The sequence below is a fragment of the Podarcis gaigeae genome (genome assembly GCF_964106915.1).
Source record: "Podarcis gaigeae genome assembly, chromosome: 14".
Classification (NCBI taxonomy): domain Eukaryota; kingdom Metazoa; phylum Chordata; class Lepidosauria; order Squamata; family Lacertidae; genus Podarcis; species Podarcis gaigeae.
In genome coordinates this window covers 31,095,637-31,121,404 of record NC_139690.1, presented here as the reverse complement: position 1 = coordinate 31,121,404, position 25,768 = coordinate 31,095,637, and the positions used below count along the sequence as shown (strand labels likewise).

General features: G+C 46.9%; 1 protein-coding gene across 1 annotated transcript in view; it reads right to left on the bottom strand.

Moving 5' to 3' along the window:
* Positions 1–409: 409 nt before the first annotated feature.
* LOC310830989 (uncharacterized protein) overlaps positions 410–25,768 on the bottom strand; it is a 29,451-nt gene continuing 4,092 nt past the window's right edge. The window contains exons 5-20 of the mRNA XM_083710937.1: positions 24,941–25,091; positions 19,716–19,878; positions 18,669–18,794; positions 18,128–18,190; positions 15,708–15,830; positions 14,410–14,565; positions 12,319–12,372; positions 11,395–11,613; positions 10,111–10,187; positions 8,812–8,922; positions 6,701–6,790; positions 5,722–5,829; positions 5,347–5,468; positions 4,132–4,254; positions 3,245–3,287; positions 410–1,777 (exon numbers count right to left, since the gene is read on the bottom strand). Of these exons, the coding sequence (XP_083567063.1) occupies positions 6,780–6,790; positions 8,812–8,922; positions 10,111–10,187; positions 11,395–11,613; positions 12,319–12,372; positions 14,410–14,565; positions 15,708–15,830; positions 18,128–18,190; positions 18,669–18,794; positions 19,716–19,878; positions 24,941–25,091 (1,254 nt within the window). The 3' untranslated portion in view covers positions 410–1,777; positions 3,245–3,287; positions 4,132–4,254; ... (1 more) ...; positions 5,722–5,829; positions 6,701–6,779. The remainder of the gene's footprint in view (positions 1,778–3,244; positions 3,288–4,131; positions 4,255–5,346; positions 5,469–5,721; positions 5,830–6,700; positions 6,791–8,811; positions 8,923–10,110; positions 10,188–11,394; positions 11,614–12,318; positions 12,373–14,409; positions 14,566–15,707; positions 15,831–18,127; positions 18,191–18,668; positions 18,795–19,715; positions 19,879–24,940; positions 25,092–25,768) is intronic.

Here is a 25,768-nt window from a genome sequence, read left to right as displayed (position 1 = left end):
GGTAAAGAGACCCCTGACCGTTAGGTCCAGGCACAGACGACTCTGGGATTGTGGTGCTCATCTCGCTTTATTGGCTAAGGGAGCCAGCGTACAGCTTCCGGGTCATGTGGCCAGCATGACTAAGCCGCTTCTGGCAAACCAGAGCAGAGCACAGAAACACCATTTACCTTCCTGCCGGAGTGGTACCTATTTATCTACTTGCACTCTGATGTGCTTTCAAACTATTAGGTTGGCAGAAAGCTGGGACCGAGCAACGGGAGCTCACCCCGTCGCAGGGATTTGAACCGCCGACCTTCTGATTGGCAAGCCCTAGGCTCTGTGGTTTAACCCACAGTGCCACCTGCATCCCACCGGGCGTAGCTCTAATCAAGGCATGAAATGCTGTTTTTCCAGAAATCCAGACAACAAGAAAGGCACATCCTTATTTTAATAATAATTCATTTCAATTAGACAGAACACAGGTGGTTCTACTATATACATTTCTGGATCAAAGGTCCAACAGTTTGACATGTCCTTAAAGTTCTACACAGTGTAAATATGCTTGCTCCATGTCCAAAAAAACTCCAGCAGAAGCATTAAAAAAAATGCAGGAAACTTTACCCCCTCCCGCCCCCCGTTTTAAATATATGACTAGAAAGTCTTGAAAAATAATAAAGGGGGAGAGAGAACAGTGTTTGCAAAACAACTTTCCTAACCAGGCCAAACTTGAGTTTTGCTTTCAAAAAGACAAGACCAGAAGGAAACCAAGTGAGTTCCATAGAACCAGAACAATTTGCTGGGAGGGCACGTTTCCTCTTATGTGCATTTCATTGGCTTGCAAAACACAACTGCAGAAAAAGGCCTTAAAGTGTGACATGGAGAAGCAGCTTCTGCTTTGACATTTGGTACAACAGGCATAATTCAACACCTTCACCCTCATTTGCTTGAGAAGGGCTGACAAAAATAAGGTGGGGGGGCAGGTGCTGTGCTCTGGGTTAACCCGGCAAACCCAGATGCAAGAAGAGGACACACCATGGCAAAAATCTATGCATGTGCTGTGTGACTACCTGCGCCAAACACAGGGCAGAGGCCTCATGCATCAAACTGGGAGGCTTCATATGGTCTTCACGGGTGAGACTTTCTTGAGATTCATCACATACGGACAGAGAGGAGTTCATGTAGGTTGGTTATAGATAGCACAGGTCTATAACAGCTCTTGCGGGAGGAAGTTTCATGTTGCTTTCTCCTCTCAGCAATAAACCTCTGTATTCTCTGAACCAGTGATGGCCAAACTTGGCCCTCCAGTTGTTTTGGGACTACAACTCCCATCATCCCTAGCTAACAGGACCAGTGGTCAGGGATGTTTGGCCATCACTGCTCTAAACCTTCCAGATCAGGAGTGGGAAACCTGTGGTCCTCCAGGTGCTGGTGGATTCCAGCTCCCATCAGCCCCAGCGAGCACAGGCAACCGACAGGGATTATGGGAGTTGGAGGTCATCAGCATCAGGAGGGCACAGTTTTTGCCTGTTTTTGATCCTGGAGAGTTCCACAGGGAAATTCAACCACAACTCCCAAACACACGTTTCCTCCAAAACCCTCCAGAACTGCATTGTGCAAGGCGGCTTCAAGGTTCCTTGATCGAGGAGCGGAGTGGTGCACGTCATCCAGAGCTTTGCTGCTCAGAAGTAGCGAGAGGCGAGGGAAGCTGGTTGACCCTAGGGAGTCTCAGGCATAAGGAAGACTGTGAAATGGCTATAAAGGTGGAAACTTCATAATCTGCCCAGCCAAATGGTTTTGTCTGTGCAGGAGAGAGAAAAAAGAGGAGGGGTTAAAAAAATGGAATTTAAGAACAGGAATAAAAGGGGAATGGCGGCTCATTCTGGCCAGTGGTTTTCAAAGTACACCCTTTGGTCCTTGATAAGAAGATAAGTCAGAGCTGTCCAAAATGAATACAGCTTTCTTGACACAACTGATGTTCCCTCACAACACACAGCCACGGGGGAATATCCAGAAGCAATCTAATTATAAGTGTATTTACATATGCCAACTCATGTGAAGCTTCAAGGTGGTATACAATGTATACAATAAACCATAAAACTCCATACAACCAGTACAAAAAAACAATTAAAGTGAATCAAGGAAATTTAAGCAGCTGCATAGACCTGTAGACATTAAATGGTATGCAGGAGAGGCCTGGAAGTCAAAACAAGAGAGGGCCTCTGCTAAATATCCGCTGGAAGGGTCTTCCACAGCATGGAACCAGCCACACTCAACACCAGACTTCTCCTTGGGCCTAGTAGGGATTCTGCAAGATGGCACAGAACTAACAGCACTCTTCTGGATGATCTCAGGGACAGCCTTTGGGATATCCTAGACCTCAGATTGTTTGAGCCTTTGTATATCAACACAACAGCCTTGTACCTGAACTGGTAGCATATGAGCAGCCAGTGCACAGGGCATGTAGGGAATGCCATCATTTTGTGAAAATAAATGGTGTATTGACTCCTGCTCATGCAGAAAATGAACTGTCCAATCTGCCTCCTGGGAGGAACTTTTGGGGTGCCTGCTCATTCCTCACTGCTTCTTCCGCATCACCAGCGTCCTTGAACCCACCCTGAGTTATACTACCCATAACTGGGATATCCTGTTACCAACAGTTTGACCGCTCTTGGGGGTGGGTCAAAAGTGGGTTGCGCCCCCCCCCCCACCAAAGAATACGGTTCACCATTCCTGGTTTTAGCTTCGAATTAGATGCAAGCCACACTCTTGCTGCTTTTGCTCTTAACTGCCCACCAACTCCCTCTCTGTTAACTGCAACTGCATCTCTTGCAACAGTCTTAAAGAGCCGGCTGTTAGAAGCAGGGCTAACATTTGCACTGCACTGCCTCCAAGGCAAGTGGGAGGAGCAACCAATTCCTGGATAACCTTTTTCATGTGCCTCCTTCATGAGAGGTCTGGAGGGTGGCAACACGAGAACGGGCCTTTTCTGTGATGGCTCCCTGTTTGTCAAATGCTCTCCCCCAGGGAGATTCGCCTGGTGCCTTTGTTGCACCTCTCTTCTTTGAGGCCTCTGGCTACTGAAACAACCTATGGCCTTTTAAACTGGAGGCGGGCAGTTTTTGTTTTTGTTTGATACTATGTTGTATATTTTTGTGTTTTCATATTGTGATCCTCAGATGAAATTAGACAAACAGAATAGAAATTAGATAAATAAAGAAAAAATAATTAAATAACCTCCACTGAAGAAAAAGATTCACATACTTACTGATTTTTGAAGGAATTTGCTAACCTGCTTTGCCCACGGACACCTGAAAGAAAGGGAAGGGGGTGGTAAGATGCAGGTCCCCCTCCTCTTGAGGCAAACCACCTTCTCATTTTTAGCTTTCCATTTGCGTCACCCAAAGATGCTGCGTACCAACAACGCAACACATGGGAGTTTCAAAGATGCCCACAAGTGCCACCACAGATAAGTCCAAGTCCTGTGTCAATGCGCAGGGTGCTTACCCCAACAGCAGGTCCTCGAGGAGGGCGTCTTAACACACAGGGCAGCTGATATAGGGAGAGATCCCATGTCTGGGTCCCAAGCTACTGAGGACAGGGGTGGAGAACCTTTGGCCCAAGCCAGCCCCTCCAAGCCTCTTTATTTAGCCTGCAGGACTCAGTCCCAAGCCACACCCCCTCTTCAGCTACATACCTCCTGGAGTGTTTCTGCCTGCCTGGAATGCATTCTTGAACTCTGAGGGTGGCTCCTGTTTATTTACTTGTTTTACGAAGTTATTTAAACTGCTTCACAGCCTGAAGCCATTGAAGCAAAATACAAAATTAGATGAAATGCCCCCCAAAAGCTCTAAAAACCACATCTACAAACTCTAATAATAAAAACATTTCTATGCATGTATAATCAATACATCTACCTATATGGAAAATAGAGGTATGTTTGTGTGTAGAAACTAGGCACCCATACAAAACATTTACATTCATTCCTGTGCATAAGCATTGCCCCTGGCCCTGCCTACCCCCGGAAGGGAATGTGGCATTCAGATTGAAAAACGCTCCCCACTCCTGATTCAGGGCTTTAGTTTTCCTCTTGGAAAAGTGGGTTGCTGGGATGGGAGGAATGTAGCTGTGACCCTCATACACTGTGACACTCACATTGGCAGGTTTTCCACAATAATATTGATGATGGAGATGCCGACTGATGGTAGGTTTCTATCCCTGGACGTCAGGAAGAGGCACAGCAGCTCCCCCACATACTGAGCACCCCAGTGTTGCCACCTGAGGGGAAAGGAAAGGAATCAGAGAAAATGAAGGTCCCTGGCAGCATCTGCCAAACTGGCAGCTTAGCCAAAGCCATTTTTCAACTTGTACCAGAGGTCCACAGGTGATGCATGCTGGTTTTGCAATAGGTCCTGAGCATGCCAGCTCACACGTCACTGCAGAGCGAGTGGCACAGAGCAGCCTTCGCCAACTCATGCCCTCCAGGTGTTTGGGACTACAGCTCCCAGCCAGCACAGCCATGTTTTGGACTACCATTTCCATCAGCCTCAGCCAGTGCAACCATTTTGGCTGGGGCTGATGGGAGTTCTACACTTGGAGGGCACCAGGTTGGCGAAGGCTGACAGAGAGAGAAAAGACCCAACTCTTTTGATAAACAAACACTCCTCTATGTGGTCAGTAAACGCAGCTCACATAAATCAGCAATGGCTGATGAGAAGGGATGAATCCATCATTTCCTTTCTTGCCCTGAAGCTTTGAGCACTTTTTTTCTGCTGGCCCAGCAAAACAACACCGAAGTTGACCGTCACAATAGTGAGCAATCAAGTGCAGACCAAAAATCTGGCCTTGGGTAATAGAAGTGGATGAAGGTTCTCAGCAAATCTACCTTTCCATACTTACAGACTTTTAGAGGCAAGGAGAGGAAGAGGGAAATGCACTAAAATGTTTGGCATGAATGAATGATCCACAGGAAGACACATGAGCATCTCACAGGCCAATCAGGATGGATGCTCAATATTATATGAGCTTGCTGCAAAAAATGGCCTGAAAGGATGCTCAGTAAGGACCGGACAGTCTGATTTCCATGTAAGCTTTGAGAAAGCAGATCAGCTTGGATCCTCTATAAACAGGTGTCCAGAGGCCATCAAAAAGCAGCACAGGGTCTGCCTAGGCACACAGTGAGGCCTTGCTGAGGTCTGCCTTAAGTCTCAAAAGCTGCTGGCCTAGAACTAAGAAAGCAGGCAGGCAGGCAGGAGAGGGGAGGGGAGGGGAGGCAGTAATTTCTCATCTACGTTTGCTCTTGATGTGACTCAGCCTTTCAGGACGGACCCCAAGAACAAAACAGAGGGGGCTTAATAAATGCCAACTTACAATCCCAACATTTCTGTTTTGTGGCAACAGAGGTCTGCAAGAAGCAAGGCAACGATGTTACGGACAGCCTTCTCGTGATAAGCCAGAGACTCCAGCAGAAGCTTCAGAGCCCAGAGGTTATTCTACAAAAAGGGAGAAGAGAGAAATGCAGGGGCAACACAGGAACTTGACAGCACATAACTGAGGCTGAACACCCCAGGTTTCATTTTAAAAGCTTTAAAAATTAAGAATTACATATATATGTATATATATGTGTGGGTACATATACACACATATATATACATACACACATACAAACCCACAGAAACACTGCTATAGTAAGAAATATGCATAATAACTTAAGATGGAAGATAATGAACACACAAAAAAGCTCACCCCAAAAGCCAGCACAATTTCTAGGAAGGAGCACAGGGAGTTGTGTTCCATCAGGATCATATGCCGAACTGCCTGGACCACAAAAATGAGCCCAGTTTCCAAGGGTGACTGGAAGGAGACAAATAGAAGGGTAGAAAAGAAACAGTCAGAAACAAGGATGAACTGTTGAATGTATGAATTTGCTAGATGAGACGATCAAAATCCTTTTGACTAAAAAGATGCCTGCTGATTAAACTGGGCAGCATATTTTTAAAAAATTGAATTTGTTTTTCAATTTAAAAAACTGCAGATTGCAGCTGCCATTTTAGAAGAGGCAGCTCTCCTTCTCTACTACCTGGAAAAGCATACTTCATTATAAGACAAGGCCTTCCCCGGCAAGAGCTAAACAAATGGTTCCCCAAACCAGAAGCTGCTCTGCAATAACTCAGAACAGGGCTTTCGGCGTGGCTGCCCCTGTTCTGTAGAACAGCATCTCCATCATGCTATGAGAGGTACGACTGAAGACATTTCTGTTCTGACAAGCTTTCCCAACAGCATGAACAAGTATCTGTCAGCGGTGTCTACACTTTGTATGGCTTTTTAAAATTTGTCGGCTATTATTTTCTATGTCGTGTTTAACTGCTGTTATTGCATTTTGGACATTGCCTTGGGCCAGGTGTGGATTTGCAATAGACTGACCAGGGTTTTTGACTACAAAATGACCTTTCTCCACCTAAAGGAGGCTGCTGAAGTAAAAAGAACTAAGCAGGGAACATCTGTGTGAAGGACGGAGACTTTAGAATTCCCAGACTCAGGGATGCCCTGGTCTTTAATTCAAATTATATGCCTTTCGCAACTGGTCCTGGCTGGCAGATCAGGGTCTTAGCACAAAACAAAGTAGATTTGACAGGCATGAAGGTTGGGCTCACACCCTTTGGTGTAACAAAGTCCAGAATCTGGGCTTCCCAAAAGGAAGTGTATACTTCAAGTGTATACTTACATCTTGGCCAAAGTGTTTTGAGAAGGTAACATTAGAGTGGGGGGGTTGGGTGAGTTGTTCAACAACGTAGCATGACTCTTCAGAGACCACCTGCAAGTGAAGTCACCACAATAATCAAAAGAAGAGCCTCGATACCCAGAGCAGCTCTCGGTCTTTCCCTCCTGCGTGCAGCAACAGCAGCAACAAGCAGCCATGTGCACTTTCAACATGCGATAATGTCCGACAATTTGTCTGCCCTGGATGAGGCTGTACTCCTACCAAACAAGTAGGCATGCAGTCTGCGGGTGCTTCTACATCCAGATTTCTTCCTGCAGACCCGGGTAGCCTTGGTGGCTAGAATTGCCTTTCACCATCTGCAACTGGTGTGACACCTACAGCCATTCCTGGACTGGCAGAGCTTGACCACATTAGTTTAGGCACTGGTGACTTCCAAGAGTGGATTACGGCAATGCACTCCAGGTGGGGCTTCTCTTGCACTGGAGCCAGAAACCGCAGTTAATGCAAAATTGCTGACAGGCGTGAGACCCCCATTCGCATGTAACACCCCTGCTCAGAGATCGGCACTGGTTTCTGCTTCATTACTGAGCCAAGTTCCAAGTCTTTCTACACTGGGCCCGCAGCTTATGCGAGGGTTGAGTTCTGGGGGTCCACATGCAAAGGCAAAAATGTGTGGAGCCAGGAAAGCCCTGGAACCAGCCCCACCCCAATGCAACTGCCCCTACCTGTCCAGAGCAGGCCTTGCCCTGCACCTTGATTACACGAGGGCCCCGGGAGCGTCCCAGAGGCCTCATGCATCCTTCCCAGAGGCCAGTAAGCAAGGCAGAGAGCATAAAAAGTTCTTTACGTGATAGGTTTACCCCAGCTTCCATTCATTCATTTTTCAGCCATGCGCCTGAAGTCCGAATCATGTAAGCAAATAGTGCATAAGTTTCAGGCCCACTGTTTTAGTATACAGGGTCCTTAGCAGCTTGGGATAAGTTTATTTGAGGGATCGTCTTGGCATATACACATATACCCAGTCTGACACTGTTTAAGTGTGTCAGACTGGGTAGGTAGGTAGATAGATAGATAGATAGATAGATAGATAGATAGATAGATAGATAGATATGCACCTACACCTTGGAACTCCCTTTCACCATGAAGCCCCTTTCACTGTACTCTTCTAAGCACCTGATAAAAACATTTTTGCTCAGGCACGTGTATCAAGACATGAAGAAGCTGACATGTGTTTTAATCTGTTTTTAGCTTAACTATTGATTTTAATTTTATTTTGATTTTATATACCCATTTTTAAATTCACCTTTTATTGACCATTTTTATGTTTGCTATATTTTTGGTAAACAGCTTAAAGGTTCTCTTTGCAGTCAAGCAGCATATGCATTACATTAAATAAATAATATATTTTTAAAAGCCTTTGTATAGCAAGTTCAAAGCACTCCCCAGACATTATCTGTTTTATGCAAGCATCTGGCTACTATTTCAATTCTGCATCCAATTCCAAGTGCTGGTTTTGACCTATAAAGCCTCACGTGGCTCAGAACCACAATACCTCAAGGACCACCTCTCCCCCTATAAAAGTGACCCGGACCCTGCAATCATCGTCTGAGATGCCTCTTCTGTGTGCCCTCTCAACAGGTTATCAGGGAAGGTAGCAACACAAGAACAGGCCTTTTCAGCAGCAGCTTCCCAGTTGTGAAATGCACTCCCCAGGGAAGCTCACCTGCTACCATCATTACAGGCAAAAGCATTTTTTTTTCTCTAGGCCTTAGGCTTTTTTCTATGGCTTCCTTTAGTGGATGGGGATGTTTTATTCGTGTCATTTAAGAACAGGATTGTCTTTTAGATTTTTCTTTCATGCCAGTTTTAATGCATGTGGGTTTAATTGCTTATATATTGTAAGTCGCTTTTTGGTACCTTGGGGAAAAAAGTGACTAATAAATTTAAAATAATAATAATTGGAATGTTGTAGTTGTACTGAGGACTAGAAAGGGTGGGTCATTAAAGGTACCTGGTGAGTTTATGGCAGCCCAGGAATCATCACCTCTGACATGATAGCGAGATACATGCCCCCCCCCCATCGAGGAATAATATCCCCGAGTCAATGGTGTTACCTGCTGGAATTCCTGGGATGGTTCTTTTAAAGTGATGGCTGTCAGGCTGCCATCTGCTCCCACAACAGGGTGACTGGCAAAAATTTTGATCATAGAACTCCAGCATTTGGGCTGAAAAACACAAAAATCGGGGCTCATTTGGTACCAGAAATCAAAATAAGATTTCCCAGAAGTTGTTCAAAAGTAATCACTCTTTTAAGACAGAAGAGCACAGGGTTGAGCAATGGCATTTATTTCACAGCTAGTTTATTTATTTGTAAGGAATATACCTTTTAGCATGGCAGGACCTACACTTGGGAACTCCCTGCCAATTGACCATGCAGGCACCTCTGCTGTACTCTTTCCAGAGCCTTCTTACCCTCCTTTTAAATCCCTCCCCTTCCTCCAAGGAATTGAGGTAGGCAACTGGCCATCCCCTCCTCCCCTCTTGGTTGCTGGATGGCAAATTAAGTGGGCTAATTCACAGGTTTGCCAATTCTCTATTCTCTCAGCCTAAGCTCAACTACACAGGGTTGTTGAGAGGCTGGGTCCAGGTCCCCTTAGGAGCAAGGAGCTGCAGCTAACTCTGATGACCTCTCTACTTCCAGACTTCTTTCTTCCCTTTCGGGAAAAAAAACCCCACAGTCTGCCCTGCAAAGTAAATCATATCCAAAAGTCCACATCCATTCACTGTAGAGGCAGAAGATAGGCTTCAGAGTGGAAGTGGACATCTGAAGGCAGCCCAGTTTAGGGAAGCTTTTAATGTTTGACAAACTATTGTATCTTAATATTTTGTTGGAAGCCGCCCAGAGTGGCTGGGGAAACCCAGCCAGATGGGTGGGGTATAAAAAAGAAATTATTATTATTGTAAGTGGAAAGCACTTCTGTTTTCAAATGAGTCTGCCATCTTCTGGATGGAGAGGGAAGCACACATGTACATGAAATTCTGGACCACTGGATGACAACCAGCAGGGCGGAAGAAGCCAGGGCTGGGCAATAGCTGGCTTTCAACATTGTGATATACCAATATATATCACAGTGCCTGAAATAAGGATGACGCTATGTAGAGGCATTGGTTGGCTTCACGTTGTGATTTTCGCACAGCACACGGACAATGATTTGTGATATATTACCAGGTCAAAAATTATGAAACCAATATCACAATATGGATTTCAAACCGGCTTGGGGCGATCTATCAGTTTATCACCAGGCTCTAGAAGAGACCCATAGGCCACCTTCGCCAACAGGCTCAATATTGGGCCAAGGCGTTTGGGGAGGGGAAAGGTTAACTGCCACAAAACTATTAAAACTGGTACTCACACTTGTATACAACGATACGTTGCAGTAGAACAGCTTGAACATCTGTTTGAGCAGAACAGGTAGTTTCACGGGAGTGCCTAGAAAGAGGGGACAGCTAAAAATCACACCCTGTAAAGCAACAGCTGCCAACTTGGTGCCAACATGCTTGTCAGTACCTTCCCTACATTGCAGGGATTATACTAGATGATCACAGAATCACAGAAAGAATTGGGGTTGGCTTTTGAAGCCCAACTCCCCAACAAGGGACTCCGTGTCCCCTAAGTCCATTATTAATCAGAGCTTAATGGATGGAGGCAGGATCCGGTGAAAGGAAGGCAGATCTTTATTTTCCTTTATTTGCAACAGAAGTCCCCCACCCAGTCTTTGGTACAAGGTAAGGAGTGGTCTAAACCACACAGCCTAGGGCTTGCCGATCAGAAGGTTGGCAGTTCAAATCCCCAAGACAGGGTGAGCTACCATTGTTCGGTCCCAGCTCCTGCCCACCTAGCAGTTCAAAAGCACGTCAAAGTGCAAGTAGATAAATAGGTACTGCTCCGGTGGGAAGGTAAATTGCATTTCTGTGCGCTGCTCTGGTTTGCCAGAAGCGCTAGCCACATGACTCGGAAACTGCCTGCAGACAAACGCCGGCTCCCTCGGCCTTTAGAGCAAGATGAGCGCCGCAACCCCAGAGTTGTTCGCGACTGGACCTAACGGTCAGGGGTACCTTTACCTTTAAGGACCCAGAACAAAGGTGAGTAACAGTTTTTAAAGACTTTAGAGATTACTTTAGAGGTAAATACCCACTCACATTTCCATAAAACACAAAAGGCTGTTTGCCCTGGCTCAACCTCTCCTACACTGAAAAACCACCACCACCCTAAAACAAGCCCACAATTCACTAGATGGACTGGACCCTCATCCTCCCATCTCTTCTGGGCAGAGGAAGGATGCAAAAAGCTTCTGTAAGAGAAATTGTGGCAGTAGCTGGTATAGGTGCTTTTCCCAGTAATGCAAGTGAGAGGCTGGTGGGGCCCTATTTGGTAGTCCTGTCTACTTTTCTGCTCTTTTTAGATGTATCAGACATTTTGTGTTATCTCCCTTGCCCCCAAGAAACAAAAGAAGAAGAAGAAGAGTACCCCACCCATCTGACTGGTTTGCCTCAGCCATTCTGGGTGGCTTCCAGCATATTTAAAAGCATAATAAAAGGTATCACCGGCTCAAAAACATTGGCCACCCTTCATGAACAACACTCAGCGAGATGCTCCATAGACAGCCAGCAGAAGCAATAACGAGATCGAAGGATACTTGCCTGCTGGACCCCACAGCACAGAGCCCTCCATGTCATTTCCAAAGGGAACCTGTCCTGATCGGAACATCTTCAGGTAGACCTCGAATTGGAGCAGGGAAAGGCGGCAGGCCGCACAGCAGCTTCTGGGGTAGACGATGAACAGTGCCTGTGCAGCGCCCGCAAAATCTCCACTTTTGCACAGGTAGAAGGGGACCTTGTCCTGCCACTTCTGTAACCTAGAAGTTGGGCAAATGAGAGGCAGCAAATAATACAGGCAAACTGATTGCAGCAAAACGCACACATAGAGAGGGATCCAGTGGCATATGAACAATATTTATTGTTGCATTAAGGGGAAAAGTCACAGCCAAACAACAGAGCATCTGCCTGGTGTGCAGAAAATCCCAGATTCGATCCCTGATGCCATCTCCAGGAAGGGCGGAGAGAGACTCCTGCCTGAAACCTTGGAGAGCCACTGCCAGGCAGTGTAGACAACACTGAGTTAGATGGAGCAACAGTCTGACTCAGTACAAAGCAGCTTCCTACATTCCTTTAAGACTACAGTCCACCTAAAGAGGTGTCCTAAACTGCTAGGTGGAAATATGTAACCGTAAAGAAAAAGGAAATGTAAGCAGCCAAGAGCATTTCAAATTAGCGAAGGGTCCATTTTGCACACCCTTTTCTGTTTCAGTAGAGGGTGTCAGTGGGCAATGTCCCAGCCCTATATTCACCAGGCCTGGAAACTCTTGGGACTCACTAAAACCTGATCTCCTCACTTCCTAATTCAGTAAAGACAGGGCTACTATTGTTTACTGAGAGCCCCAAGCTATGATTCCCCTGGGTTTTAAAGATTTTAGGTGTGCAAGCTTTAAACAAAATCCCACCAGTAAACAGATTAAAATAAGCCCTCCACGGAAAGTTGTGAGCAATTTCACATCGCTTACCACTTGGAATCATTGCATTTCACCACCTTCAAATAACGGATCAGCTCCTTGTATCTAGGGAAGAATGAAAGGCGTTAGGACAGGAATGGAGGGCGATGATCCGTGGACCCAGTGATGAAGGCTCCCCAAGTGGTTGCAAGAGACTACTCCAAAGGGCATAGAGTAATGCCATAGGAAGATTTGATACAGGCTGCATTTGCATGTGAGGAAAGCCAAACCATGGCTTAGTGCAAAAGCACTGGCTGCCAAGGAGGAGATTTAGTCCCTCCTCATCACCCTCACAGCTTTCAGGCTCAGTGTGGTGTAGCGAAGCCGAGGCTTGGCTGAGCGTGTCATCTGAACCTGAAATCCTTAAGCTCCCTCCTCCTTAAACATGATCAATAGTCAAGATTTGTTCTTGGCTACATGTTGTGGTTACTGGGACGCGGGTGGCGCTGTGGGTAAAACCTCAGCGCCTAAGACTTGCCGATTGCATGATCGGCGGTTTGAATCCCCGCAGTGGGGTGAGCTCCTGTCTTTCGGTCCCAGCTCCTGCCCACCTAGCAGTTCAAAAGCACCCCTAAGTGCAAGTAAATAGGTACCGCTTTATAGCGGGAAGGTAAACGGCGTTTCTGTGTGCTGCGCTGGTGCTGGCTCACCAGAGCAGCTTTACCTTTTACATGTTGTGGTTAAGAAGGAAACTGTGGAACCTGTTCCCGCATGAGGCAGTGACAGCCGCCAACATAAAAGGCTTCCAAAAAAAGGACTAATGGCTGCCGGCCATCATGACTCTCCTCCACAGCCAATGGCAGTAATGGTTCATAGAATTGTAGAATTGTGGAGCTGAAAGGGACCATGAGGGTCATCTAGGCCAACCCCCTCCCTGCAATGCAGGAATCTTTTGCCCAACGTGGGGCTCAAGCCCACAACCCTCAGATTAAGAGTCTCATGCTCTACCAACTGAGCCATCCATGGTGGCGCTGGGGAAAAGGCTCTTGGCTCAGGTCCTGCTTAAGGGTTTGCCACAGTCATCCAGGTGGACACTTTAAGAACAGAATGCTGGACTAGATGCTACATAGGCCACTGGCCTAATCCAGTAGGTTCATCTTAATGTTCTTATTAGATACCTGGGTTCAGAGAAGACTCTGAGCCAAACCTTGGTTTAGCTAACCTGCTGCATTGAGCTAAAAGGCCCAGGGAGCTACCCTATGGCAGTCAACACGTCTTCATGGTCCCAGAAAATCATACTTTGGCTTACCATAATGTGTGAATCAGGCCACACTAGCAAAAGGAATAGTTTTCAACACACAGGGCCAAAGAGATCCCCTCCCCCAAAATGGTCATGTTCCTCTAGGGCTTTAATTTTTTTTAATATAATTTTTAATTCTCTAAAGAGGTTGCAAAGCATTTATCATTCATACATAGTTTCTTCTTGACTTTCCACCTCCCCCCCCTTCCTGAAGTTTGTTTTTTACTCCTTTTTATTAGCTGTTTTTACAATCACTGGGTTTTATTGTGAAAATATTGCTAGCGCTTGTGGTTACAGTACTAAATATTCAATCCGAGAGCAAATTTCCACTCACAACAAGCTTTATTGCTATGGATGATTTAGCAAGAGCCACCAAAATCAGGCAAGTTTATGAAAGTTTATGGCAAACACCTTTGAGACAAGACCCTGCAGAAACTGGAAACAAGCAGATGGCACGTACAGGTAACCGGGGAGGGTGATAACCATCAAGGGAAACGGCCATGGCTCAGTGATAGAGCAATTGCTTTGCATGCAGAGGATCCCGAGCTCAATCCCCAACAACATATTCAGGTTGGAATGGGACTGGCCCCTTTACTGCACCGCAATCTTCAGATGAAGGGTGGTATACAAATTTAAACAAAAAAAAACAAAAACCATGGAGAGCCACTGACAGCCAGTGCAGGCAATATTCAGCTATATGGATCAAGGGTCTACTTTGGTGCAAGCCAATTGGCTAGGTTCTTTTATCTGCCTGTGAGCTTTTCTCAGGCGGATCTGAACAACTGTAGTTGGAGATCAAACGCAGGGCTAGTCTTGCTTTTTGGAGTCATTCCTTATGCTCCCGCTGTTCCATAGGTACTTACTGCCTGCAGCCTTCCATCCTTTCAATTCGTGCCTCTACTATAGCAACTGTTTCACAAAGGCATTCTTTCTTCCCTTTCAGTGTCCGTTGGCCAGTAACATTTTGTCCTTTCAAGACGGAGATCAGCAAACAGTGATCCCAGGGAGCGAAATTCAGGCTGAAATGAAAACGAGGCCGTGTTTATGCGGGCTTAGGATCAAATCATAGAGAGCAGTGTGCCAGGAATCTTGCCAACCTTGCTTCAAGTCACAGGCTAACTGCCATGAGCGTGCTCTCAAGAGATCACACTGGCAATAGGGCAATGGCAGCTAATACTGCGGCAATGAGAGTGGTTTTTTTTTGGGGGGGGGGGACTTTGCTCATAGACTTGCACTGGCTTCTAATGTGATATTGAGCCAAGTTCAAGGTGTTATGATTAGTATATAAAGTTCTTAACAGCTTAGGAGCTATTTACCTGCAAGACTGCCTTACCCATATATGCCCACTTACCGTATTTTTCGCCCTATAGGACGCACTTTTCCCCCTCCAAAAATGAAGGGGAAATCTGGGTGCATCCTATGGGGCGAATGCAGGCTTTCGCTGAAGCCTGGAGAGCGAGAGGCATCGGTGCACACCGACCTCTCTCGCTCTCCAGGCTTCAGGAACACATCTGCAGCCTAGGCAGCCCTGTGGGAGTTCCCGCAGGGCTCCCTACGCTGCGGATAGCAGCCTGCCGCCCGGCGCGAAGGACGCCCTGAAGCAGAGCGCCCCGCCCGCCAGACAGACATCCGCAGCATGTTGGAGCCCTGCGGAATTTTTTTCCTTTATTTCCCCCCAAAAAAACTAGGTGTGTCCTATGGGACGGAGCGTCCTATGGGACGAAAAATGTGGTAACTGCTTTGATCTGCAGAACTGGCACTATTTACTGGTGCCACACAATACTTGTTCCTACACTTTGGAAGCCCCTGGCAGTTGACATCAGGCAAGTGCCATCTCTATGCTCTTTTAGCACCTGCTAAAAACATTTTTATTCAGGCAATCCTACCCAAGTATGAGGAATGCTGACATGTGTTTTAAACTGTTTTTAGCTTATCACAGATTTTTTTAAAATAAAAAATGTTTTAAAAAGCTGTTCTAAACTGTTTTTATTGATAGTGTTACTATTTTATTCTTTTTGTACAGCACTTTGAGGTTTGTCTGGCCTTTTCCAATCATGCGGTATATACATTTTGTGAAATAAATATGCATGGTGGGAAACCAAAAATCTTGAGAATATATTCCTTTTGGATCCAAACACACAGTTCAAGCAAGGAAGCATACCTATTTGAGAAGATATGGCAGTGAACCGGGAAAGGAATGGAGTGGTAAAACCCGGTGAGCTTGTTGTACAAAGGCTTCGGAAAGTCATTCAGCACCAGCAATCTCTGAAGTCGTCTTGTAATCCTGAAAGATAATGACTAATTAGAACAAAAGAAGCACCTTTGAAGCAGCTGTCCCTAGTCTGTTGCCCTTCAGAAGTTTTGGACAACTCCCACAAGCCCCTATCCAGCCCAGCAGCTCTCCGGAATTTCAGATTGGGCTCTTTCCTGGAGATTGAATCTGGAATATTCCAGATGCTCTGCCAAGACTGAAATAAAGGGACAGCCTGCAAACTCTCTTAGTATCAGCTAGCGTAGCAGGATAACCCAACATCAGCTGCTGTGGGGCCACTGACTTTGGAAAGATTTCTAGGCACGACAGCTTTCCAGAATTCCTTTTCCGTACAGCAGGAAAACTCAGTGATAAAGGGGACTGGTTGCACACCAGACATCCATTCACACACACACACACAAACACAACACGTGCGAAACCAGCTCATGGCTATTGCCTGGGATATGTCTGCAGCTAACACATTTACAGTGGTGCCCCGCAAGACAAATGCCTCGCTAAACGAAAAACCCGCAAGACGAAAGGGTTTTCCGATTTTTTAGCGGCTTCGCAAGACGAATTTCCCTATGGGCTTGCTTCGCAAGATGAAAGCCCATAGGGAAATCTCTGGGGACAGCGGGGAAGCGCAGCGCGCCTTCTCCTCTGTTCCCGGACCTGTCCTAAGGCTTGCGGTGGGAGGTCCGGGAACAGAGGGGAAGGTGCGCAGCGCTTCTCCTCTGTTCCCGGACCTGTCTTGAAGACTTGCGGTGGGAGGAAGGTTTTCCTCCCCACCGCCAACATTCAGAAGGCTGTTCTGAAGGCTGGCGGTGGGGAGGAAAGCCCTTCTCCCCCGCCAGCCTTCAGAAGAGTTCCCACCTAGGCTGCAGATAGCAGCCTGCTGCCCCGCGCGAGGGGCGCTCTTAAGCAGAGCGCCCCTCGCGCGGGGCAGCAGGCTGCTATCCGCAGCTTGGAGAGCCCTCTGGACCTCTTCTGAAGGCTGGAGGGGGGCAAAAGTCTTTGTCCCCCATGCCTGCCTTCCCGGGGGCTTTTAAATCGCCCCGGGACAGCAGAGAATTCATCCGCTGTCCCGGGGCGATTTTAAAATGCTGGCGGGCGGCAGCGCTGCCGCCCGCCAGCATTTTAAGATCGCCCCGGACAGCGGAGACTTCTCCGCTGTCCCGGGGTTTTTAAAATGCTGGGGGACGGCAGCGAAGCCTTTGCTGCCGCCTGCCAGCATTTTAAGATCCCCCGGGACAGCGGAGAAGTCTCCGCTGTCCCGGGAAGGCAGGCGGGGGGAAACAAATACTTCCCCCTCCCTCCGCCGGCCTTCAGAAGAGGTCGGGGGGCAGACTGTCCCCGGACCTGGTCTGAAGGCGGTTTCCATAGGAACGCATTGATTGATTTTCAATGCATTCCTATGGGAAACCGTGCTTCGCAAGACGAAAAACTCGCAAGACGAAAAGACTTGCGGAACGAATTAATTTCGTCTTGCGAAGCACCACTGTATTTAAATTTATCCTAAGGGGTGCTGAGAGGGCATGAGCTGGTTCTCCCACTATTTTTCTGCAGAAGGGGATCTCTGCCACAGGAGATCCTTTCCAAATGGGGGACTAACCATCGTACCCCAACCTTTTTTTTTTGCACCAGAAAGCGTCTACACCTAAACAGACCACTGGGATGAAGATCTTACATTCTGAATAATTCTATTCAGTAACGACAAGAGTAGCTTTATGCAGTGAAATGCCCTATACACTGTTTCAAAGTCCCTGGAAGGTAGAATCGCTTAAAATAAGGATAGGTGAAAGTGATGATTAATTTAAAAGCAAGAAAAAAGGGGAACAGGTTTCCCCAAAAGGAGTTCGTGTCTGTTCTTCATTAACCTTTGCTACTATTCCATTTGGTGTTAAGAAAATGAATGGAAAAGACAAGCTGGGGGAAGATTACATGAGGCATCACATACTTCAATGCCCTCATTAATTAGACTCCAGGGAGTAAGGAAAGAGGAGATAATTACCATCACCACCGCCACCCCCAAAATTGTAGAGATTAAAGCAAAGCCAAGGTCAAGCGTGGCAATGCTTTTATTCTATACAGTTGTGAAAAGTTTGAGATGGATTTAATTCTGTTCCCCACCCCTCCCTGATTCCTTCTAACATCTACTCATTTTCCCCCAACGTGAATGGCCTCCAGTTGTTTGGGACAGCAACACTCTTCAGCCTTGACCACTGCCTGTGCTGGCTGGAGCTGATGGGAGTTGCAGGGCCCCAGGTTGGGGGATGGGTGATTTAGAGCTTTTTGCAGCAGCCAGGCACTAAGTACCCTGATTGCCTTACCTGGACATTAGACAAGGCACAGCCTGGCTCAGCGACACCAAGTGACCAACGTTTCGCGCAAAGCTGACAAAGAAAGGAAGACAGGAACACCAAGCTCCATTATTCAGTTTTTGCCAGCATTTCTGTAAAATGGGTATTTTCCTTTGAAAAAGCTTGGTTCTTTGCTTTGCCCAAGAGCAGAGCCGGCCCCAGCCCTTCCCAACATGTCTCTGTCCTCTGCAGAGTTTTCCCTCCATAGAGTTCAAACTAATACAACAAAACATCTTAAAAATAAAAGTGGCAATTAAAATACAATTTAAAAATCAGCATTAATAGTAAATGTAATAGATGTGAGATCTCCTATCTTCAACCACTTGAATGAAGCTCGCAGACTAGTTTGCAAATCTCCCCCCTAAAGAAACCCAAGGGAGCAGTGTCACATATCCCTTTATTCCATTTCCACCTCTTCAGCCAACGATCTTCAACATATGTTAAGGCAAGAGTTGCAATAGCAGTGAGATACAAGCAAGGCTCGCCAGGCAAATCTGCCTGGGTTACTTACGGAGTGAGGTCCTTGTGGAGTGCGATTTCCCTGGTTGCTCCCATAAGCATGATGACCTCTGTTTTGGGTCTCTCTTTCTCAGCCAGATTTAGAAAGGCTGTTACGAGTTCAGAAACAGAAGCATAACTAGAAAAATGAAACCCAAAAGCTTCTGAGTCGCAGATGGAGCAGGTTTTTGCAACATTCGTCACTTGATCATGGAGGTGTGTGGGGCGGGAGAGACTATTACCATTGGAAACCTTAAGTTGACAAATCAACACACTTTACGGGCGAATGTAGGCAAATCTGCCTGTAGACTAGGCCTAAGCAATGTATCCATACATCGTCCAGGAACGGCCCAAGGTGACCCAGTGAGTTTCATGACTGAATCTCCCAGGACCTAGTCTGACACTCTAACCACCACTAGCGGAAGAAGAGGAGTGGGGGGGGAGCGCACCACCCCCGGCAGCGCGATCCCAGTAGCGTGCCATTGCAGCTGCTCCCCCCACCCGCCCAGGCTGGGCACCACACCCCTGCAGGCAATGCGCCCCACCCCCAGGACGCACACCAGCCCAGCCCCCGCCTGCTCTCCACCCCCAGTTCGAGAGCATGAAGCTCCACCACTGCTAACCACTGCACCACACTGGCTTCCTAGAGTACTTCTGCTTTGGGGCAGCTACATAAATTAAGTAGGTAAACAAACAGGTCAAAATGTCACTTAGAGAAGGATTTGAAATATTTTCCTTGAGGCTTGAATTTGTTTTATTCTGGAATGTTTTATTGAATATTTTAATGTGCTGTAAACCACTTTGAGATTCTTTTTCTTTGAAATATAAAGCAGGACAGAAATGAATGATAATAATACATTTCATTGCTTAAAAAAATAAAGGCGCCTAGACAATCCGTTGTACCAACCGTAACCTAGCTTTAAGGTGCCATTAGGTGATTAGCTTACATATCTTGAGTTTCTAACACTGCTGTAGGGCAACAGCCTTAATATCTTAATATCCACAACAGACACGAAGGTATATGTTTGTAAACATGTATTGACAGTGTTTCCTACGTTACCTGTGCACAGTATACAGAGGGTAGGAGCTGCATTTTTCACACTGCCCAGGACGCAAATTCCGATGGCAAAGGCATTTGAGGAAGTCTGGAGCAATTCTATTTCCAGACAGATACTTGTTATATTCCACAGAAACATCATGCATGAATTTCTGCAGGAGTACGCCTACGGCAGAGAATTGGGGTGGGGGTGGCACAAAACAAAAATGCTTATTTCTTCCCAATACATGCTGTGTCACTCAGAAGGAGGCGGATATCCCACACTGTTCTCCTGTGCTTCTGGCAATGCTATATTGATAGGACCCACCCGACTCTTGCAATTGTAATTTGTTTTAAACCACTTTAAACTCTTGTGACCTGCGCTGGGAATCTTTTGGGAGGAGGAGCAATCAAATGCAATTAACATTAAATAAAAATTAGATTAAAATAACACAGGAGTGGTTTACCTGCAGTCCTTTTAGGCATTGCTGCACTCCAGCTCCCATTATCCTTGACCACTGGCCATGCTAGCTAGGGATAGTGGGAACCTTGGGAGTCCAGCAAAATCTGGGGGGCCACAGGTGAGCCACCCCTGAGTTAGATCCCAGGTTAAGGAACCTGCTGCTACCCACCCACTGTGTGAGTCTCAGAGTCTCACACAGCAATTCCCAAAATGTGGGGGACAAGAAATATTTTTTAAACTCCTATTTGCTTCCACATTCACCCACAAAGTATGCCCACTGTGTCTCTGAATGTTCTGGCCTATTGTGAACCCCGAAACAAAGAGGTAACTTGGGAATTACAGGGCAGATCTTTACCTTAGGATTACTACACCCTCTTCATAAATGCACAAAATGGTCCTTGATGGAGAAAGCCTGCAGTTCAGAGACAGACCTCAACGATGTTGAGACAAACGCAGTAGCTGAAATGACTCATTCATAAGCGCCCCCGAGAACTACATGCAAGCTCCAAATTGGGAGCGTGTGGACAGGGGTCAGGCTGATCAATGATGCTCCCTTGAGGATCCTTGTGATGTGCAGACGAGTGTTGATCTGATGACAACCTGGCTGCAACAATATCAAGGTGAGGGGGCACCTCATGCCTATGTACATTGCTGGCCTGAGTGCAAGGTCCAGAGCCTCTTAGAGTAAATGCAGTCACACTTCTAATGCCCGCTGACCTGTCTCCTCTGCCGCTGCTCTTGGACCAGTGCAGAAAATGCTCCCTGCAAAGACTCATGTATTCTAATAGTAAAAGGGTGACGAGTGTGTTCTGGATGACCAACTTGGAGTAGTCTAATTTTGCAAGGGTCACCTGCTCAGGTGCCAGCCAGCTAATCAGAGCCACTCTGGTTTCAGATAAAACGAGGTTGCTTGCAACAGCGGAATTCTGAATGGAGGCAGAAACCAAGGACCTCAAGCTTTAAAAAAACAAAAACAGAACAAAATCAAAACCACAGCCTCCATGGCCAAAAAAGGACTACCAATCTCACTGTTGCTTGTGCAACCTGGATTTCTTCTTTTGGTAGAATCCTGGCTAGGATTGGCATAAATATGTACTTTATAGCAGCCCAGAGGCCAAGATTGGTGTCTTCTATGCCATGCAATAAGCGTGACATGAAAGTGAAAACACTGAGGTTACAAAGTAGTTCAAACCTTCATGTCAGACTCTTGAACGCAGAGACTGACAGGCTTCACTCTTCTGGGTCTCAGGAAATCTGCTGTCTGATTTCAAAGAACCCTTGACGTGTTCCACCAAGAGCTATTGCAGATGGTGCCCTGCACACACCAGGGCAACTTCCCCTTGAGGTTGGAGGGCTCTTGATATCACGCTGCCTCCAACATCTTTCACCACCATGTTATTAGTCTTGACAAGCCTGTAATCTTGATGGACCAGGCTGGAGAAGGATTGCAGATCCAAGCCTACAGCTCTGCGTTCCAGCCAGTTTATGCTGTGAAGGGCCTCTGCCAGAGAACAGGATCCCGGGAATACTTGTCCCCGAGACTGTGCTTTCCCATCCAACTGTCATCATCATCACCACCACCCCCATTGAGGTTTTGCAGCCTGAGACATCAGAGGAAAGATTTCCTCCCACTACTGTGAACTGAAATAGCAACAGGAGCCACTGAAATGGGTGCATGTAAAATCTGGTTCATTTTACAACCATGGTGCAGGATATAATGAAGCATAACAGGCCAGGTTTATGGGGGAAATAATAATGATATTTTCTGACCTTTCAGAACAGATACTGGTGAAATCCTGCCTCAGCGTCTGTTTCCTCTCAGCTGACTAATGGCAGCGTCAGTCTAAGTACTTAATGGACTGGGAAGGCTGGAGAGGGTTCAATTTTAAAATCCCTGGAACTGTAAGGTGTTGATAGCCTGCTCAGCCCAGAGATGCCTGCTGACAAGACGACCTGGCCAAGGTGGGGGTACTCATGTATCCTTTGAAGGCACAAGGGGACCACCACTGAGACCATGAGTTTTGAGAGGGGAGGGGAGGGGAACACCAGGACAAAGGGAAACAGGGGATACTGCTAATGCTTATTCTGGTAACAGAAGTGGACAAATTTCTTGCATGGTTCTGCTATCAGAACATGGAGAGGTTTCAGTTAAGTCGACGGAACCTGGGAAATCTCCAAGACAAAGGGTTTCCCCTGTCGAAACTGGGTCTCCATTCTAAACCTGATATACTTCAAGTCCACTATAGTTTGCCACACACTTCTTCAACACTGCAAAGATGACAGAACCCCCTAGTTTCTCTCCCCCGGGGAATGAACTCAGTTGCATGGATGTCAAGGAGATGGCAGGTCACCGTTTTAAGGGAGATTTTTGAAGCGGGAGATGGCTGGAATGTATCTCTGGGTATGATTGGAAAATTTGGTGTTTATTGTCCTCAATACAAAGATTCTTTGCTCACCTTTCCCACATGGGAGAAAACAGCTGAGGCTGACCTCCCACTGCAGGAGAGGTGGCATCAAAACCACTGTCCATTTCTCCTAGAGGTGTGGGACAAACTCCCCCAGGAGGATGCTGAGCCTTGCCCTTTAGTTTGAAACCTAGACCCAGACCAGAAGGGCTTGCCCGATTTGAACTCTTCAGTACAGGACAGAACTGTGTTAGAATGAGAGGAGGAGGAAGAAGCACCCCTGCAAGGTTGCCTTGACTCCTCCTCCTTTTGAACTGAAGGCACGGCTGTTGCTTTTGGTTTTCCTCAATACATCTTTCGGCAACTCTTCATCAAAGAGGTGGATGTCACTGAAAAATGTCCCAAAAAGCCGAGTCCACTGAAGAATGCACCACCCAGAGATACCTGCATGCCACAACTGCATCTGCGATGGCCCTGGACAAACACTGAACGGCATCCCAAGTTGCATCCACAATCAAAGCAGCTGCTTTGTATTGTCAACCGAGAGAACTTTTAAGGGTAGCGCTTTCCAATTCTTCATCAGCCAATCATGCAGCCAAACCAAGGAAGTCCGAGCTATAATGGAGGCAGCCATGGCCGCTCGAAGGGCCAATGCCTTTGATTTGTGGGCCTTACAGAAAGCTTTGTCAGATGAGCCGTGAAATCGGTCTTGAAGGGTCATCTTTCCATCCCGATGAACAATGACACCTGGGAGAAGCACCCCTGCTGGAATGTTTACCAGGGGCACCTTCAACATCTCCATGAACGCTGGTGGGAAAGGATATAAATGCTCTGCCACACTTGTGTTTCTCTTCCACTGTCAAGGCGCTGCCAATTTCCTTAAATTCAGGAAGTAAAGGAATTTCTCTGATGGTGAGCTTCCCAAAGACAGCTCTCCTGGGCTGCTGCGGAGGCACTGGGACTGGATCCTGAAGGTCTAAGGTGGAAAGTACTCTGTCCAAAAGAGGTTCATAGTCATTGGGATTGAAAAGCTTAGAGGTCTGAAGGACTTTGGTCCGAATGTCCTCCCTCTGCTCCCTTCTCCAAATTGCCTGCAGGCTTACAACTATTCCTCTTGTCTTTTCCCAGAATTTTATGGCAATGTCTGGTGTCCCTTTGGTCAGCAACCTTCCCGAACGCGTCACTTGCCTTCCTCTTAGCCCTTTTGTGGCTTCTGGGTGAGGATTCTGAAGAGGGCTCAGAAGAAGAGTGCCATCTGCTTGACCTCGCGCCATTTGCTGACCTATGGCACACATGACCCACTGCAGCCTTCAGCTGCTTGATCACTCCCATCACTGGCTGTTTAATGCTTTGGTAGAGATCCTGAGCGGTGCCTGGGGCCAGAACCGAGGCAGAGGATGCCGTGGAAGTGAGAACACGGTGAGCGGCAGATGCATTAGAGGCTTGGGAGGACCAAGACGCAGAAGTGCTGGGAAATGCATTATATTCAGCCTCCCTGCCCCTAATGCGGGATGTGCTTGCCCCCTGGTGGTCATGGCGGGTGGGAGTGCTGGCCTCATACCCAGAGGACGGTGTTCCATAGTTCGGGCAGTAATAAGTATTAAAAAGCTCAGCAATTTCCTGCATTGCGTTGTTCCGTAAGGGCCCTTGTTCGACAGAAGCTGTGAAGTGAGTGGAAGAAGACACTTGGAAATAGAGCACAGCAACCAGAAAAAGGATCCACGATAGATGGCAATGCTATTCATAGAGCTGAGAGAGGTACACAAGGAAGGAACCGAGAAGGAGCCTCTTCAACCAGCAACGGTCTACAAATCTAGTATAACCCTGCCTGTCCCAGGCAGCGGGTGGACATAAGCCATTATCTGGATGTCTCCATCCCATAGGGCAGAGAAGTTCCTCAGCTATTCAAAACCTGGTGATCCCTGCTCTATATAATGGTATACAGCCCCACGAGGAAATCATTGTTTGTTCATCTTCAGATTTTCTGAATTGAGACATTTCTCTTTCGTCAATCAAGCCTGGGGGAACTACAGCTCCAAACAACACTGGCAACCAAGGCCATTGGCAAGAGATGTTGGGAGTTGTTGTTCAGCAACATTCACAGAGCCAAAGGCTCTCCACACCGGCATTAAGTAACTGAGAAAACATAAAACATCTTTACAACTCGCTTTTTAACCGTGGAGGGCATTTCCACCCTCTCCTGCAAATGCTGTGATGTTGGGCCTTTGGATCTGGTCACTGCCCAGGTGGAGAACACCTGGGAATCTTACCTACACTTTCTTGTGGTCCTTGCAAGGAGGATGGGGTATAAATGTAATCAACAAACTGCCCCTATTCCTAACACAAGAAATTCTTGGTGGCACTGATGCGCCTCCACTCACCCCCGTGCTGGATATCGGCATCTATTTCTGAGAGCTCCAAGTTGAACTGAGAGAGACTGCCAGTGAGAGCAGAATTCCACTGATCCTTCCAGAATTTGCTTTTGTTGTGGGCATTGCAATGGCAAAATGAAGGCGTCACCCAATCTTTACACTGGAGGAAGGAAAAGGAGAAAGGAAGGTTGGACTTGATCAAATCCACAATATCTGTAGGTTCTTGCAAATGGTTCCCACTCTGAAGGCCCCCACCATTTCCTCATCATATTAAAGAACGACATAAGCGGAGACAGGAAACTGCAGAGTATTCGATAAAGTTTCCTTGGGAGAATAATGTAAGTGCTACCCTGCTGAGAAAAAAGCAAAAGCCAGCACCCACTTCCAGAAGCAGCCATAGAGATGCCCCTGGATATTGACATCCAGAACAGAAGGAAGTTGCTATTGTCTCTTGTGTTTGTCTCTAGCTTTTAATACTCGGCAACTCTTTAGATCAGGGGAAGAGAGCCTGTGGCTTTCCAATGTTGTGGGACTTCAACAACCATCAACCCAGCCCACATGACCAATGGTCAGGAATGGCCAAAGCTGTGGTCCAGCAACATCCAAAGGGCCAAATGTTAGCCCTGCTTTAGATGGAGCCAACAGAAGGCTCTCCCCCCCACCCCAAACCTAATTGTGACACAGGGGCATTTTCAGGGTGTGATAGACAAGTCACAGCTGGAGGGGGGAATTAACCACTATCAGTGTGTAACACATACACACTGAAACTGTCCACCCGCACTGCAATTAGGCTTGAAAATATATTCTATCAGCTGGAATAGAAGGCTGCTTTCAAGC